This window comes from Schistocerca piceifrons, chromosome 2 (assembly GCF_021461385.2).
Source record: "Schistocerca piceifrons isolate TAMUIC-IGC-003096 chromosome 2, iqSchPice1.1, whole genome shotgun sequence".
NCBI lineage: Eukaryota > Metazoa > Arthropoda > Insecta > Orthoptera > Acrididae > Schistocerca > Schistocerca piceifrons.
The window spans coordinates 804,700,686-804,717,289 of NC_060139.1; the positions used below are offsets into that span (position 1 = coordinate 804,700,686).

General features: G+C 38.4%; 1 protein-coding gene across 3 annotated transcripts in view; it reads left to right on the forward strand.

Annotated features, from left to right (window-relative positions):
* Window positions 1-16,604, forward strand: part of LOC124776650 (general vesicular transport factor p115) — a 223,626-nt gene that overhangs the window by 49,397 nt on the left and 157,625 nt on the right. For 2 of the 3 annotated variants that reach the window (XM_047251738.1, XM_047251739.1), the window contains exon 2: window positions 5,755-5,983. In XM_047251738.1, coding sequence (XP_047107694.1) covers window positions 5,755-5,983 — 229 coding nt within the window. Of the gene's footprint in view, window positions 1-4,962; window positions 5,059-5,754; window positions 5,984-16,604 lie in introns of all 3 variants that reach the window. The other variant, XM_047251740.1, reaches the window with a different exon arrangement.

The following is a 16,604-nucleotide window of genomic DNA, read 5'->3' on the forward strand; positions in this document are numbered from 1 at the left end:
ATTCCAAGCTGCCTTTGCCTTGTTTTTTGAGTTCGCTATAGTGGTGTCAATTGCTCTTGCTTTCGCTTCTCTTATTGTTTTTCTATACTTCTTTTTTAACATTTTATAGTTTTCAGCTTCGCCCATCCGTCTCACATCCTGAAGCTTCCTTCGCTGTTCTAGTATTTCACTCATAATCCACTGTGTTTGATCTTGATGCCTTTCTTGTCTTTACTTTGGGAAATGCTACATTAAAATGGTACTTAATTGTTGAAATAAATGCATCATATTTTTCATTTACACTCTGGGCCTGTAGTGTTTCATTCCAGGTTTCCTTACTTAACATTGTTCTAAAGATGTTGATATTTTGTTCACTGATGATCCTAATTTCTTTGGTTGTTTGTTTTGGTTCTGATACTGTGTCATTACTTCTGCAAAAGCTGATTAGTTGTCCATGATGATCAGATATTTCTGTCTGAACTACATGTGACTCATAGTTAAACATATTAGTAATTATGTTGTCAATAATTGTCTCACTTTGTGAAGTCACTCTTGTTGGTGCAGTTATTGTCACTTTCATGTTATGCTGTATTAACAATTCTTCAAAATCCTGTCTTATTTTTGTGTCTTTTCCCATGTCAATGTTGAAGTCTCCACATATAATAAGATTTCTCTTCATATTCATTCTCAATAAGCTAGCAACTTTTTTTAGAAAGATGCTAATATTGCCACATGGTGACCTGTACACACAAAACACTCTAAAATCCTCTGCCACTATACCAGTAACTTCAAAGTCTTTTTCTCTAGCTATGGGAAATGTAGCAGCTTCACTGTTTACATTCTTTGATAGAGTACCTGTTTTAATATATATACAAACGCCACCACCCTTATATTTAGATCTGCAGAAGTAACTAGCTAGTTTGTAGTCCTTTACTGCCACATTATGTATTTTACTTTCAGTTAGTCCATGTTCACTTATGCATAATATGTCTGGTCTTACTTCACTCAGGAGTACTTCTGCTTCTAATTTTTTGTTACCAAAGTATTGAATATTTTGATGAAGTACTTTTATGTAATTTTTCTTTTGTTGGTTTACATGTTGTGAGCTGTATTCTGGGGCAAATTCTTTAGTATCGTCTTTTTTTGTATGGTGCTTATATTTTTCTTTTCCAGCTGGAGTGTATGATTTTTCATCCCCTTCAGGCCATATTAGTTTCCCTTGCATCTAATGATTTTGCAGACATCTGCAAACATTCTGCTGAACGTTACAGACCCCAGTCTATTTAAATGCAAGCCATCCTTCGCTAGTGAGTTTTTACATAGGAATTTGTTTGGGTCTATAAAAATTGCCCCAAGACGATCACATTGTTCTTTAAGAGCACAGTTTATTTTGGCGATATATTTTTCACTCACCGACTTTCTGTTTATGATTCCGCTAAGTATCAGACGAGATCCTGCATACATATTTCTTGCAGTACGAATCATGTTTCTTGTTTCGCTTGCCATTTCTTCCTCACTGCTGCTCCTTAACGAATTCGTCCCAACATGTATAAACACCCCATTATAGTTATGTCTGGTTTCAGAATCTGGTTCTGTAGTATCTTGTCTTGCATTTACCATATTTTTAAAATGTTTACCGAGTTGATGCGTTCTAATACCAGGTCGTACGTCGATCTTGCAATTGGGGACAGCGATATTCTTCAGCAGCAAATCGCCAATTATTAAAAAGTCATTTTCCTTTTGTTGCGTATCTGTCGCCTTGTTTTTCCTTTTGCTGTATGTCACCACCTTCCATTTATATTTATCTTCCGGTTTTTGGCTTACTGAGTTTACCGAGACATCAACGGGAACGCTTGAAATGTTGTTTTTAAAGTACGATCGGTCATTCGTATTTTCGCGATCTTCTTGCTTTTCCGTTTGATGGCTTTTACACACACAGGACTTCTTTTCTTGTATTAATGTACCGTTTTCTTTCTTGATGGTTGAAAGTTCGGTTTTTAATGCCTCAATGTCACTTCGTAGTAACTTTATAATTTCGTTTTTTGTATCAACTGCACTTACAAGATCGGCCGTTTCGTCACGTAAACAACCGTGACATGCCCACGGAAAATCATCGCTGACGAACTTTAGATTTACTTTCGCGCACTTTTCGTGTAACCAGAAGTTGCATTTGATACACAGAATACCCTTCATCACACGCTTTTTACATTCTCTACACGAAGAACTGTTCATTTTTTGCCTTTTTAACGAGAGAGAAGCGTCACTACACTTTCCTATCGGCGCCAACTGCTTGCGGAAATTGCATCATGATAATGCATCGGCTCACACCTCAATGCTTGTTCATTATTTTTTGGCAAAAACAAAACCATTATATTGCCTCAGCAACTGTATTCGCTGGACATGACCCCCCTGCAACTTCTTTCTAATCTTGAGTCTGAAGGGAACCATAAAAGGGCATTGTTTTGCCAACATTGATATGATAAAAACAGAATTACTGAAGGAGCTGAACACCATAATGAAAAGTGAGTTCTGTAAAGTGCTTCCAAGATTGGAAAAATTGCTGGCACAAGTGTATATCTGAGGAGGATTACTTTGAACAGGACAAAGTTGATGTTGCTGAATAAATAGGTTCTGAAGAGAAACAAAAAATTCCAATTTGTTTTTGATCAAACCTCATACAAATAAAATTTTTATTTGATGTGGTATACCCAGGGTTGAATCACTAAATTGGACCCACTGAATATTTCAAGATGATGATTACAACAAACCATAAGTTCAGCAGACAAAATATTAAGTCACCTGCTATAAAGAGGAGACTGCTTTTTCTGGAGTAACTGTAGATGGTGTAGAGCTAGTACAGGGTGATCATGTGACCCTCCACCACTGCCATGAGTTGTGGTTGTGAAGTTTTGTATGTCTGCCAGTTGATTGTATGACATTAGCACAATAAGTTGGTTGATGTGGAGACATGACAGATTGGCAAAAAGGTGCAGTTGTGCTTGGACGGGCTCATGACCTCACTGTCAATGAAGTAACTGGATTTGTTGGTGAATCAACATGGTCTCCAACATGTCTTCCACCCACAACCATGTAACATGGCATAAGAACAGTGGTCATAAAAAGATCTTTATGAATGGGGACTACTGACTAATGTCACACTCTCAGTGACAGGCAGTTTTGAATCTGCCAGAATTGCTGCTGTCTGTAACTCCCTACCACTGTCAAGAGTTTTCCAAGTGGGCATTGGAAAGGGAGGAGAGCTGCATGCAGTGGGCATTTGGAGTCAGGTACTTCACATCGTTTATAGCAGAAGTTGGCTGGAAGTGTGTAATATGATCTGAGAAGTTCCAATTTTGCTTCCTTTCAAATGATGCACAGCATTGAAAGCACTATGGCCCATAGAGACATTTAACCCACAATGTATGGAGGATGTAGTTCAAACCAGGGGTGGTTATGTAATTCAAAGCTATAAACAGTGTGCACTAGCCATCACAATAATGTGTGAACTGTAGTGCTTTTGTATATGTAACAGTGTACGAAAATGGAGATAAGGAATGGAAAAAATCCTCCATGCCATTTTAGTTTATTGTGAATGTGGCAAAAATGCAAAAACAAACTGTCAGATTATATACTGGAAGGTATCCTGATTGGCAGGTCATATCACAACAAATAACAACAAAATGGAAGAATGTGTTATTGGGAGGTAATCATTACTGCAGACACCAAATGCATAAAAAGACTGCACGTACAAAAAAATGTGGGAAGGTGTTCTTACACACAGTCGTTAAATTGTCACGACAGTTTGCGTGACACTGGTGGCATCGGCTGTTGAAGCATCCATCAAATACTGCACCAATATAAATTTCATTCTTGCCATAACATCCGTCATCAGCAGTTGCATAAAGATAATTTTCAGCATCAGATCTAGTTTTGTATTTTAATGTTTTTAAAGGGGTAAAAGTTTACAGCTATTCCTTAAACGAGATGTTTGCTTGGAAAGCTACAACCAAAAACTATCAACATGTTAAGTTACACAATATACATCATTGGTTGACTGCAAATTCTTACTGCTCCTGTAAAGTGGTTTTCAGTAACAGTGGACCATAATATGTGATGTGGAGTAGTCCTTGATGACATCATCTCTTGATTACATTTTATTGAAAGAAGTAATAAGGAGCCCCACTTACACCAATTTCCTCAAACATTTTGGCAGCAGCTTTTGAAGAGGTGTTCATAATTGTACATCAGAAAATATGGTTTCAGCGTGATGGGTGTCTTGCACATTTCAAATTGTTTGTACTACTATTTAGGTACATGTTTACCCACTCTTTTTATTCTTCTGCATATTTTCTGAATCCTGTAATTGGTCTAAAAGTAATATCCCAACCTATTTGAAGCATTTAGAGTCACAGTGGTGTGAGATACTAATCTATATTCCGGGCAATCGCTGATGTTGAAAAGCATGATGTTGGGAAGAATTCTGCTCACAGCTGGTAAAACTGTTGTTTATTAAAGCACGACCGGTTTCATGGCTTTAAGCTGCATCATCAGGTGAACAGTGGTAAAAGATCATAGGCATACCCACTGCTCCTAGTCATAAGTTACTATTCAAGGAAAATGGGGCGCTTCTTCTTTACCTCTCGCTCTCCATAACATTGACGACATTCTCTGAATAGTAATTTTGACTAGAAGCGATGGGTATGCCTATGATCCTTTAACATTGTTCACCTGATGATGCAGTCGTGTTTTAATAAACAACAATTTTACCATCTGTGAGCAGAATTCTTCCTAACATCATACTATTTTGCCATTTGGAAAAACTGAGGAATAGTGTGTGTTTGTTAAAATATTTTATGATATTCTATTCAGATTAACAAATAAATAAAATTTCATCAATAATTTTAACAAATGCACTAAAAACTTTTAATTTCTGCGAATGGAAGAACAGTGACTTAACACTGCTTATATGCTCTATTTGTTCAGTGCATAGATGAAGGACATCATTTTCTCCATTTGCATGCTGTAGTGTCCATGGAAGTAGCAGCATCCCACAAGGCATAAACCAGCCCTGAAACAAAGGTGATTGATGATTCCAGGGAAATAAGGCTTTACTGTAAACTATCATGACAAAAATAAAGTTTCGTATGTATGTTTTTGTTGTCCAGTGGTTTTATGCATTTAAAATTATGTAGATCTGATTCTACAAGTGTTTGTTGGTCCATAGAAGTAGTATACACAACTCACAAAGCATTTTTCTGTGCTGTGCAATGCCACTTACAATAAGATGGAAGCCAGAGAGTCTTTTTAGTATCTGTTGCGACTCATGACAGGGTTTTATCCTTAATGAATTTAATTCAATCTTCATTATCACAAGTACAAATGCTTTGTATTGAGCCCTGTTCATGTACGTTTACACATTTAGTCAAAGAAACAGTGTCTTGCCATCTGCTTTGGTGCTTGCATTTAGAAAGTAACTTTTTCACAACTGGTGACACATTGTGACTGTGAAATAGACATGTTGAGTTATGAGTAATAAGATTGGATGTGATTTAAATCATTAAAAAAATGCTGGTATAAAAATTAACTTAAGATTTGCTTATAGAAATGTATATGTTGAGATTATTGTATAAATTTCAACCCATAAATTTGTGGCATTATATTGTTCGTTGTATAGGCTGCTGGAACCCTGTTAGCATAACTCTTGTTACTTTGCCATGTGGACCCATCTTTCACTGCAACTTATACTTTTACCACAAATTTTTATCTATGTTGCAGGTTGAACGATTAGTGGATCGAGTACAGTCTTCTACACTTCTCGATGACAGAAGAGATGCATGTCGGGCCCTCAAGGCATTATCTCGAAAGTATCGTGTTGAGGTTGGGGCACAAGGAATGGATGCACTTCGGCAAGTCTTGGAAATGGATCGAGCTGATGCAGAAATAGTTGGCTATGCACTGGACACTTTATGCAATATCACATCAGGTGAAAACTTTGAAGAGGAAGGTAGGTGTTATCCAAGATACACTGTGCAGTTTCATATACATTTTCTGTCTTCTATTAATTTACTTAAGATGGAAATTTAGTACTAAATAACTGAGTCAGTGAGAAGACGATGTGGATGTAATCTTTTCATGGCCTTACAGAGGGAAGTTACTGTTGTTTCCCAGAATCATTGAAGGCAAATTATGAGACAGCATATTGCTCTTTGTTGCTATCTTAGTCTTTTGGCATTGTGGCGGAAAAAGGTGTGCAGCTTAAATTAGGTAGCTGTCTCATCTGTTGATAAATTGATCCAGTAGTCACTTCCTGTCTAATGTTAATTCAATAAATGACTGACATGTTTTCCATGAAAATGTGAAGAAAACTCCTGCTTTGTGAATTTCTGAGCCTTTCAGTATCATCAAACACACATGAGTGCACAAAAAGAATTTGTTAATAAACGGACAGATTTTTTTAAATAAACTGCTGAAAAATTGTTTTGTACCACTCTCATCAATTGCATAGTTTTTTATACGTTCGGATTTTTTTTTTCACTTTGAAAACCTCTTTCTCAGTACCCCTCTGACTACAGGGAATTCCTACACAGAGCCAGCTATCCATATAACATAGGTCGAAGTAAACCTACATTTTGAGTGTAATTCATTAGAAATCATTGTACGTCCAATTGCAACCAGTATGATGTAGCATGTAGTAGTGTTCAGTCTGTCAACATGGTTCAAAGGGTCATTTTGAGCTTAGATCATGCACATTTTGTGACTTTGTAGCAAGAAAGACAATCAGCAAACATTGTTGTCTGCTGAATTGGCATACACCACATTGTTGTCATTCGAATATTCAGCCACAATTATGAAACAGCCAACATTAAAGATCTACATCACAGTGGTCACATCATCAGCTTATGACTGCTACCTACAAATTGTCACTCCTAGGTATCACAGAGAGAACATCTTAGTACTGTGTGTTACCTTGTTGGAGGCACTGATAGGTTTAGGCCAAGCCAGGCAGTATGCCACCATTTCCAAACAATCATGTTGCCCTCTAGGCATCCATAAACAACTATGCAAACCCCCCATCTCCAGCTCTGTGGCACTCAGAGAAATAAGGCAAGAGATACCTGTAGTGGGACCGAGCGAGGTGGCGCAGTGGTTAGACACTGGACTCGCATTCGGGAGGACGACGGTTCAATCCCGCGTCCGGCCATCCTGATTTAGGTTTTCCGTGATTTCCCTAAATCGCTCCAGGCAAGTGCCGGGATGGTTCCTTACAAAGGGCACGGCCGACTTCCTTCCCCGTCCTTCCCTAATCCGATGAGATCGATGACCTCGCTGTCTGGTCTCCTTCCCCGAAACAACCAACCAACCAACCTGTAGTGGAACCTGGCTCAGTTGAGTCAGGTTCACGAGTAGGTACAAGTTTTGTATGATACCTGGTGATTGTTGTAGAAGAGTGTGGAAGTGGCCAAGTACTAATACATGTAACAGACCCATGGGTACAGCAGGGAGATGAGTTTGTCAAATTTTGTACAGATGTCATGTAATGATGTTATTATGTTGGGTACCTCTCAATACTACCAAGGGTAATTTGAAGGCTGTGTATTATTGGAACAGGAACCTTAAACCTGTTTTCTAGACCTACAGTCAACACTTCAATGATGAATATGATAACACACCAGCACACTGTGTCCACCTCATTAACACCTTCCCCCAGACAACAAGCCAGACAGCAGGAACTGACCAAATTTGATTGCCCTGTGGTATCTTCTTGCATGAAACCAACTGAACATATGTGGGACTGTTTGAAACTTGCAGTGTGCCACTGCAGGAACCCTCCTTATACTGGAGTGGTATAGGCTTGAGCAGTAAAATCTTGACCACCTTGATGATGGTGTCTCTAAGAGGACCCAAGCATGCTACTATGCATGAGGTGGAGCTTCATGGGGCAGGGAATGAAAGAATAACCCCCACAAAACAAAACAAAATGTGTTACTGTGAAATAAAATTAAAGCAATATCAAAAATAAAAGTAGCCTGATGGTTAGTGCACATCTTTGAAATCAAAATTTGGTGCTGGGTAACATTCAGTGCTGTGTTGCTTCACAGTATTGAATGTTGCCTAACACCAGGTTCTGATTGCACCATTGGGATTTTCAAATAGGCTGCCTTTATCTTTGTTTTAATGTTTTAAAGGCTGGAATTTAAGGAAATGGGACCTGGATAAACTGAAAGAACCAGAGGTTGTAGAGAGTTTGAGAGGGAGTATTATGGGATGATTCCCAAGAACAGGCAAAAGGAATACAAAAGAAAAATAATGGGTAGCTTTGATGAAATAGTAAAGGTAGCAGAGGATCAAGTAGGTAAAAAGATGAGGCTTAGCAGAAATCCTTGGGCGACACAAGAGGTATTGAATTTAATTGATGAAAGGAGAAAATAAAAAACTGTGGTAAATGAACCAGGCAAGAGGGAATACAAATGTCTGAAAACCAAGATTAAAAGGAAGTACAAAATGGCTTAGCAAGAATGGCTAGAGATTAAATATAAGGATTTAGAATAATATATCACTAGGGGAATGATGGATTCCGCCTACAGGAAAATTTAGAGAGACCTTTATTCAAAAGAGAACCATCTGTATGAATTTTTGTGAGCTCAGATGGAAAACCAACCCTAAGCAACAAAGGCAAAGGTGGAAGGTGTACATAGGGGGTCTATACAAGGGAGATGTACTTGAGGGAAATTTTATGGAAATGGAAGAGGATGTAGATGGAGAGGAGATGGGAGATATGATTCTGTGTGAAGAATTTGACAGAGCACTGAAAGACCTAAGTCAATACATGGCCCTGGGAGTTGATAACATTCCATTAGAACTATTGATAGACTTGGGAGAGCCAGCCATGACAAACTCTTCCATACGGTGAACAAGATTTGTGAAGCAAGCAAAATACCCTCATGCTTCAAGAATAATATAATAATTCTATTTACAAAGAAAGCAGGTGCTGACATGCATGAAAATTACCAAACTTACCAAATAAGCAGCAAGCAGTTGCAAAATCATGTTTTCTTTATTTACTTTTGCAAATTGATTTCAACTGATTAACAGCCATCATCGATGCTTTCAACGATTATGTGCCCTGAGTAGTAACACTGTCCTAAGCAGAGGTCAAACATAAAGTGATCACTTTATGTTTGACCTCTGCACAACTTGGGAACCACATGGAGCCCACCATTCATAAATTCCCAAACTGTCTGTTTAATAAGTTACAGTTGTGAAATACTAACATGAATTCTTTACAGAAGAGTGGCAAAGCTGGTAGAAGCTGAGCTCAGGGAAGATCAGTTTGGATTCTGGAGAAATGTTGGAACACGCGAGGCAGCACTGACCCTAAGACCTCTGACAGAAGATAGGTTAAGCAAAGGAAAACCTATCTTTATAGACTTTGTAGTCGTAGAGAAAGCTTTTGACAGTATGGAGTGGAATACTCTCTTTCAAATTCTAAAGGTAGCAAGGGTAAAATACAGGGAGCGAAAGGCTATTTACTACCTGTACAGAAACCAGACAGCAGTTGTACGAGTAGAAGGGCATGGAAGAGAAGCATTGGTTGATCAGGGAATGAGACACGGTTCTAGCCTATCCCCGATGTTATTCAATCTGTACATTGAATAAGCAGTAATGGAAACCAAAGAAAAATTTGGAGTAGCAATTAAAATCCCAGGAGAAGAAGCAAAAACTTTGATAGAATTACAATGTCATCGGCAAGCCTCAGAGACAGCAAAAGACTTTGAAGAGCAGTTGAACATAATGGACAGTGTCTTGAAAGGAGGATATAAGATCAACATCAACAAAAGCAAAATGTGGATAATGGAAAGCAGTCAAATTAGATCAGGTGATGCTTTCTTAGGTCTTCCAATGTAATCTGTAGCTCATCCATATCTTCCTTGATTTCTGTAATCCACTTAATGTTGCACTTACTATTCCACAATTTTTCTATTATTCTCCTGATGATCCTGTTCTCTGGTGTTCTGATTAGATTTCCGAAAAAGAAATGTGTTTCTTCCTGATTGTACTCAATAAAGGTTCTATGTCCTTGTTGACTGTTTCATTTGTAACTACTCTCCAGTGTCCATCTCTCTGGTATGATTTGTTGTTGCACATTCTGATGATTTTTCTCTCTATTTTGAGTATTTTGTGTATTTGTGCAGTGTTAGTTGTTTTGAAGATGGTTTCACTTGCATATGTTATTTCTGGTTGAGTGACTGTTTTGTAGTGTTTTAATTTTGTTGCTATTGACAGGATCTTTTTGTTGTAGGTGTTCTTGGTGATATATTGTGCTCTAGTCAATTTGTTTATTCTGTTATGCCATGTTGGCTTTTTAATGACGTTATATATTATGATTTCTCATAGATTTTGAAATTTATATACAATTTTCATATCTTGGTTTCCTATGGCAATTTTGTTTGAGTGATGGGTCAGTTAACGTGATGGTTTTCTGTACTATTTCCTGTAGTGAGATAACTTGTTGTTTGGTTTCCTGAATACTGTTGGACAAGAGAGCAAGGTCATCAGAAAATCCTAGACAATTTAAACTTACATTGTCTTTGGGTCTTCCAATTTGGATGTTCTTCGGGTTAATCTTGTACCATTCCCTCATTATGTATTCTAAAGCACAGTTGAACAGCATGAGTGCCAAGCAATCTCCTTGTCTGAAACCTTCTTTAGGGTGATTGGCTCAGAGAGTTCCCCCTCTGAACTTGACTTCTGATACAGTGTTGGTTAAGGTGAGTTCTATCAATTTGATTAATTTTGTATGGAGCCCGAAATTTCTTAAGATTTTAACATTGGAGGTCTATGCATACAGTCATATGCTTTTTTAAAGTCCACAAAGGTTATTAAAAGAGGTTTATTTCATTTCTTGTCTAGGTGGCTAACCACCGAATCTGATGTAGCCTTCTCCTGTATTCTTGGACAGGACGGTGGAAATGTTTTCCTAAAAGACCTTTCCATGGTTGACTTTAAAAGGTAGTTAGCCTTGGGTGGAGAAAGCTCCAATTTACAACTAAGGTTGTTAACCACAGAGGCACAACCCTAGATGTTCAGGTTTTTGGGTTGGCATTTCCTCCTAACCCAATAAGGTATTGGTCCCCCCCCCCCCCCCCCTCCTCCCAAATACTCGGGTGGCTAATTGCAGTAGTTTCCCACTGGGCAATGGGGTCGCCATGTCCTTACACTAAGTTTTCAGTCATTAAATATATTCAATGCATCATATATTCTGTTTTCTTACACAAATTTATGATTGCCCCTTTTTTTGAAAATAGGCTTTTTGTGGTAATGTCCAGTTATTTATAAATCAGAAAAACCAAGTGTACTGAAGGGATCTCTCTTCTTGCAGAGACTACTCCCTTCTCAGACTTTTCCAACTGTAGTCTGTTCATCGTTTAACCATATTAAGTATTCTTATGAAGATCACAATAATGGTGTGGATTGAATGCAGATACCTCTGATTTTTTCAGAATTCTTTCACACTCTGCAAGATCATTCACCACCAACACAAATCACTCAAACTGAATGTAAGTAATTTGTTTCTTGCCATAGCTGCACAATCTTGTGCTGTTATTCCGGTTGTGTGTATTCTATCTAGTAGCTAATAACCATTTGGTGCAAACTCCTTTCTCCTTCCACCATTCTAAATTCAATCCATTTAAACTTAACTCTCTTCGTTTACTTTAACCTAAATCTATCACTGCCAGTGAGAGAATCCTTCATAATGGAGATGACACGTCCATTCCATGGAAAGTTACTATGTTCTATTTTCCTGGATTTCTCTGAGACGGATTTATATTGTTCTGTTCAGCACTTATTCCAGCTCAGTGACCAATATTTCTGCTTTTAAAAGATATTTATTATTAACTATTGACTCTAAAATAATATCCAAGCATTTTATAAAAGCTTCATCCCATGTGCATTTGCTTATGATAAAAACTTACTCTTCAAGAAGTATTTGTAAATAAAATAATTTTTTCCAGTGTTTCGCTACAAATATTTAGCTTGGCTGTCTCTCTCTTGCAAGACTGTGCACCATTAAATAGTATCTTTCTTCAGTTCTCAAATGTTTACAGCAGTTTTGAAACTGTGGAGTGGAATGGCCCCCGGAATTGTAGAAGCATAACTTACTAGCGTTTAACTCTTGACCTAAATTTATTTGAGAATAACAAATGCAAGTTGACCTTTAGTTAATTTGAAATGCACAGTGTAAGTGACTGAAGTCTGTTAGTAATATTAATTTTACTTTTTCTAATGATGTAAAAATAAATTAAAAATGTAAACAAAGAACAGACACAAAAAATTGCATTGATTCTTTAAATTTAATATTAGTGGTAATATTTTGATCAAGCATTGTCATATCAGGGGCCACTAAGTAAACACCGTATTTACTCGAATCTAAGCCGCACTTTTTTTCCGGTTTTTGTAATCCAAAAAACCGCCTGCGGCTTAGAATCGAGTGCAAAGCAAGCGGAAGTTCTTAAAAATGTCGGTGGGTGCCGCCAAAACTTAGTTCTGCCGTCGAATATATGTAGCGCTACACAAGCATGCTTTGTAGGCACAAAGATAAATACTGGCGCCAAAACCTCTGCGTCAGTAAATAAATTAAAAAAAAAAAAAAAAAAAAAAAAAAAAAGTGGAAGACAAGCTTTTTTTCTCCGCGCCGAGTTTCGACCACTGCATTTTCATACATTATCCAACGAAGTAAATACTAATTCCGTATTGTTCATCTTCGAATGTAGCAGCATTTCAATGTACTACGAAAACCCGACTGGCAAGAATGTTTAGGATGTTTGGCAATATGGCCAACTCTACGTTCTAAATTTTTTCCTATCTGTGAGAAGAGATGGTTGCTAATACGAACTTTTATAAATTGTGAATCACATGCAGTATTCTCGTCACCATAAGAATAATACGAATATAAACATTTTGCCATGTATTGTTTCGTGTTTGCTACTATCTCATTTAAATCCTGTCTGCCTAATAAACCACAAAACTAGAGTGAAACAACAGCAAACGCGGAAGAATGTACATATCATGTCATGTTTATATTCGTATTATTCTTATGCTAAACAGTGATACAGTCAGAAATGAAGGGAGGCAATTGGCTAGATTTTTAAATCTAAGATGACTCTAATTTCTGTGCAGAATGCAATGTACTAAAGAGGCGCCTGCAAAGATTTTCAAACGGAGGAAAATTTTCGCTAAACTCTCGTTCAGAACATCTTCTATCATACGCAGTCTACTATTTGGTTCTTGTTAATCATTATCAAAGAAAGCAGCAGTGTGAGTAACAACAAGTAGCAGTCTCTTGCCATTGTTTCGCTAATGAGACGATTCCTCTCTCTCTCTCTCTTTTTCTTTTTTTTATTTGTAAGCGGCGGTAGCGCACTCAAAAGCAAGCCATGCCGCGATCGGCGACAGGCCGTAAATACGCAGTATCAGAGTACGACAAACAATGTATGACACAATACAGTAATCCATTTTCAGCGTAGAGTGACGTAAACACCTATAACAAAGAAAACTGCGCTTATCAGATCAAAGAAAAATAAGCAATCAATTCAAACCAGACGAAGCACGTGAAAAAGGAAGGGTACCCGTATAAATACGGACGGAGCACCTGACGCATAGCAATGGCTACCTGGTAAAGCTTAACTGCTAAGGTTACGACTCGAACCAAACTACTGTAGCTGTATCGTCATTCATTCGACCTAAACTGTCTCATATTACAGTGGACCAACTTTGTTTCGATTTGGAGATGCTGCCTAAAGCTTTTCTCTCCCCTTGAATTTCGAGTCTCAAATTTCAGGTGCGGCTTAGATTCGGGAAATTTTTTTTCCTTGATTTCGAGTCTCATTTTTCAGGTGCGGCTTAGATTCGAGTGCGGCTTAGACTCGAGTAAATACGGTAATACAAAAAAAGTTAACAGCATCTATCCTTTCCAGAACAGCATTGTCTGCTTGTGTCTGTGTATGTGCGGATGGATATGTGTGTGTATGTGAGTGTATACCTGTCCTTTTTTCCCCCTAAGGTAAGTCTTTCCGCTCCCGGGATTGGAATGACTCCTTACCCTCTCCCTTAAAACCCACATCCTTTCGTCTTTCCCTCTCCTTCCCTCTTTCCTGATGAAGCAACCGTTGGTTGCGAAAGCTAGAATTTTGTGTGTATGTTTGTGTTTGTTTGTGTGTCTATCGACCTGCCAGCGCTTTTGTTTGGTAAGTCTCATCATCTTTGTTTTTAGATATATTTTTCCCACGTGGAATGTTTCCCTCTATTATATTATTGTTGGGTATAGATCTCTTCTGTTTGGCATCATCTTCTCCAGGTGTGCATGTCCTGCATCCACATCTCAAAATAGCTAATGAAATTAAATTACATATTATACAAAATGTGAAAAAATCATCCCGTCTTTAATTAGCGTAACATTGTTAAAGAATAGTGTTACCTATTTATTTCATATCATATTTTGACATAATTATGTACAAACTTAGTTTCGTGTGGTAGTCTGTCCAAGACGTATGACGTGCAGTGCTTTGATGATATAATACTAACTCTTATTTCGGTAAACCACGAACATGAGTCGCACAGTATGCAGCACGCGAGGCATGACCAAGTGCAGCGTCTCGAATGAATGGGTGTCGTCTGTTGTGTCCATACTGCAATTTTTTCGGTGTATATTAATTAAGATCATTGTTTTGTTATTTACCTGTGCTGCCTAGGTAGCCAACATGTATTTAAAATTCATACTTCATTATTTTTAGATGTGTTCTGTTTAATTTATTTAGCAGTCCCCCCTGGCACAAAAGTGCTTGGATCAAAATATTACTCCTTATATTAAACTTAAAGGGGCAGTACATATTACGTTTTTTTTTTTTTTTTTTGAGGATGTTCTGCCCTGACAAATCACAGTGACGATCTGATGGCAGGGTGTGGGCATGGCGAATGCTCGGTGAACTTCACTTGCCAGTATGTGCAGTGCCAACAGTAAAATTGGGAGGCAGTGGTGTTACGGTGTGGTTGTGTTTTTCATGAAGAGGCTTGCATCCCTTGTTGTTTTGGGTGGCACTATCACAGCCCAGACCTACATTGATGTTTTAAGCACCTTCTTGTTTCCCACTGTTGAAGAGCAATTCGGAGATGGCGATTGCATCTTTCATCATACCTGTTCATAATGCACGGCCTGTGGTGGAGTGGTTACATGTCAATATTATCCCTGTAATGGACTGGCCTGCACGGAGTCCTGATCTGAATCCTATAGAATACCTTTGGGATGTTTTGGAATGTCAATTTCGTGCCAGGCCTCACTTGCCGACATTGATGCCTGTCCTCAGTGCAGCACTCCGTGAAGAATGGGCTGCCATTCCCCAAGAAATCTTCCAGCATCTGATTGAACTTATGCCTGTGAGAGTGGAAGCTATCATCAAGGCTAGGGATGGGCCAACACCATATTGACTTTCAGCATTACTGATGGAGGGCAACATGAACTTGCAAGAAATAAGCTGTGGTGACAATTCACTACCATCAACATCCTCTTTTACTTGGATAGACGTTAATGGATACACTCTGTATGCTTGCAAAACTAAAGGTGTGAAGTTTACAAAATTTAAATGCAAAACACTTTTGCTCCCAATCTGGGATTAGTGCTGTACTACAGATATCAGACTCTAAAATGAACTTGATAGACAACCCCTGAGCTATTCGTAACGTGATAATAAAAAGTAAAGTTTTAGTTTCTCGCAACCTAAAAGCCACAAAAAACTGTAATTAGCAGGGACTTGTAAGACAAGATCCATAGTAAACTCAAGTCGCCTCTCAGAGATTGGAGAGTCAGAACCAAGCCTCTTCAAGAACAGTAAGTGTCTAAAAGGATGCAATGTAGAAATTATTAATTTCACAGCAAATGAGTGGGATCTGATTCTGCTGTTGAGTCTGCATCTTATTACACTTAGACATAGCAGTGACTGATCCATTCATCCAAGTTATCCCTTTTTGGCACTTTCACCTTGGTTCTCCATTAACCCTTCTTCCTTGAAGACAATGTAAATAAATGTCCCTGGTGTCCACATACAAAACCACTGATCTTTCTTGTACTCTGGGGGTGCTGCGTTTCAGGAATGCTACCCACAATAGCTACTACACTGTCGGCTTGCCGAGAATGATTGACATATTTAATCCGTTCATTGTTGTGAGTGTAGATCATCAAGCTGTTGGGCTGTTGGACAAACATGCTTTGTGATCTGTGCTGTGGATTAATTACCTCTTCAGGGTCCGACACCACCTCCTCTCACACACGTGAAAGACACAAAGCCCTTGCTACAGATTTTACTCTATTTGTATAGTTGTCAAAAAGTTCCCCATCATCTTGTTCATGGCAGTAATCCGGATCAAACAAATGTCACATTGTGTTATGAGGGTTACCTGTTGGCAGATCTCTCCATGAGAACTGTCAACCACTCACGCCCCCTCCCTAACCACCCCCCCCTCCCACACACACACACACACACACACACACACACACACACACACACACACACACACACTGTAATTGCCACAGTCACTTGCTGAACTAAATTGCTCTTTATGAGCAGATACAT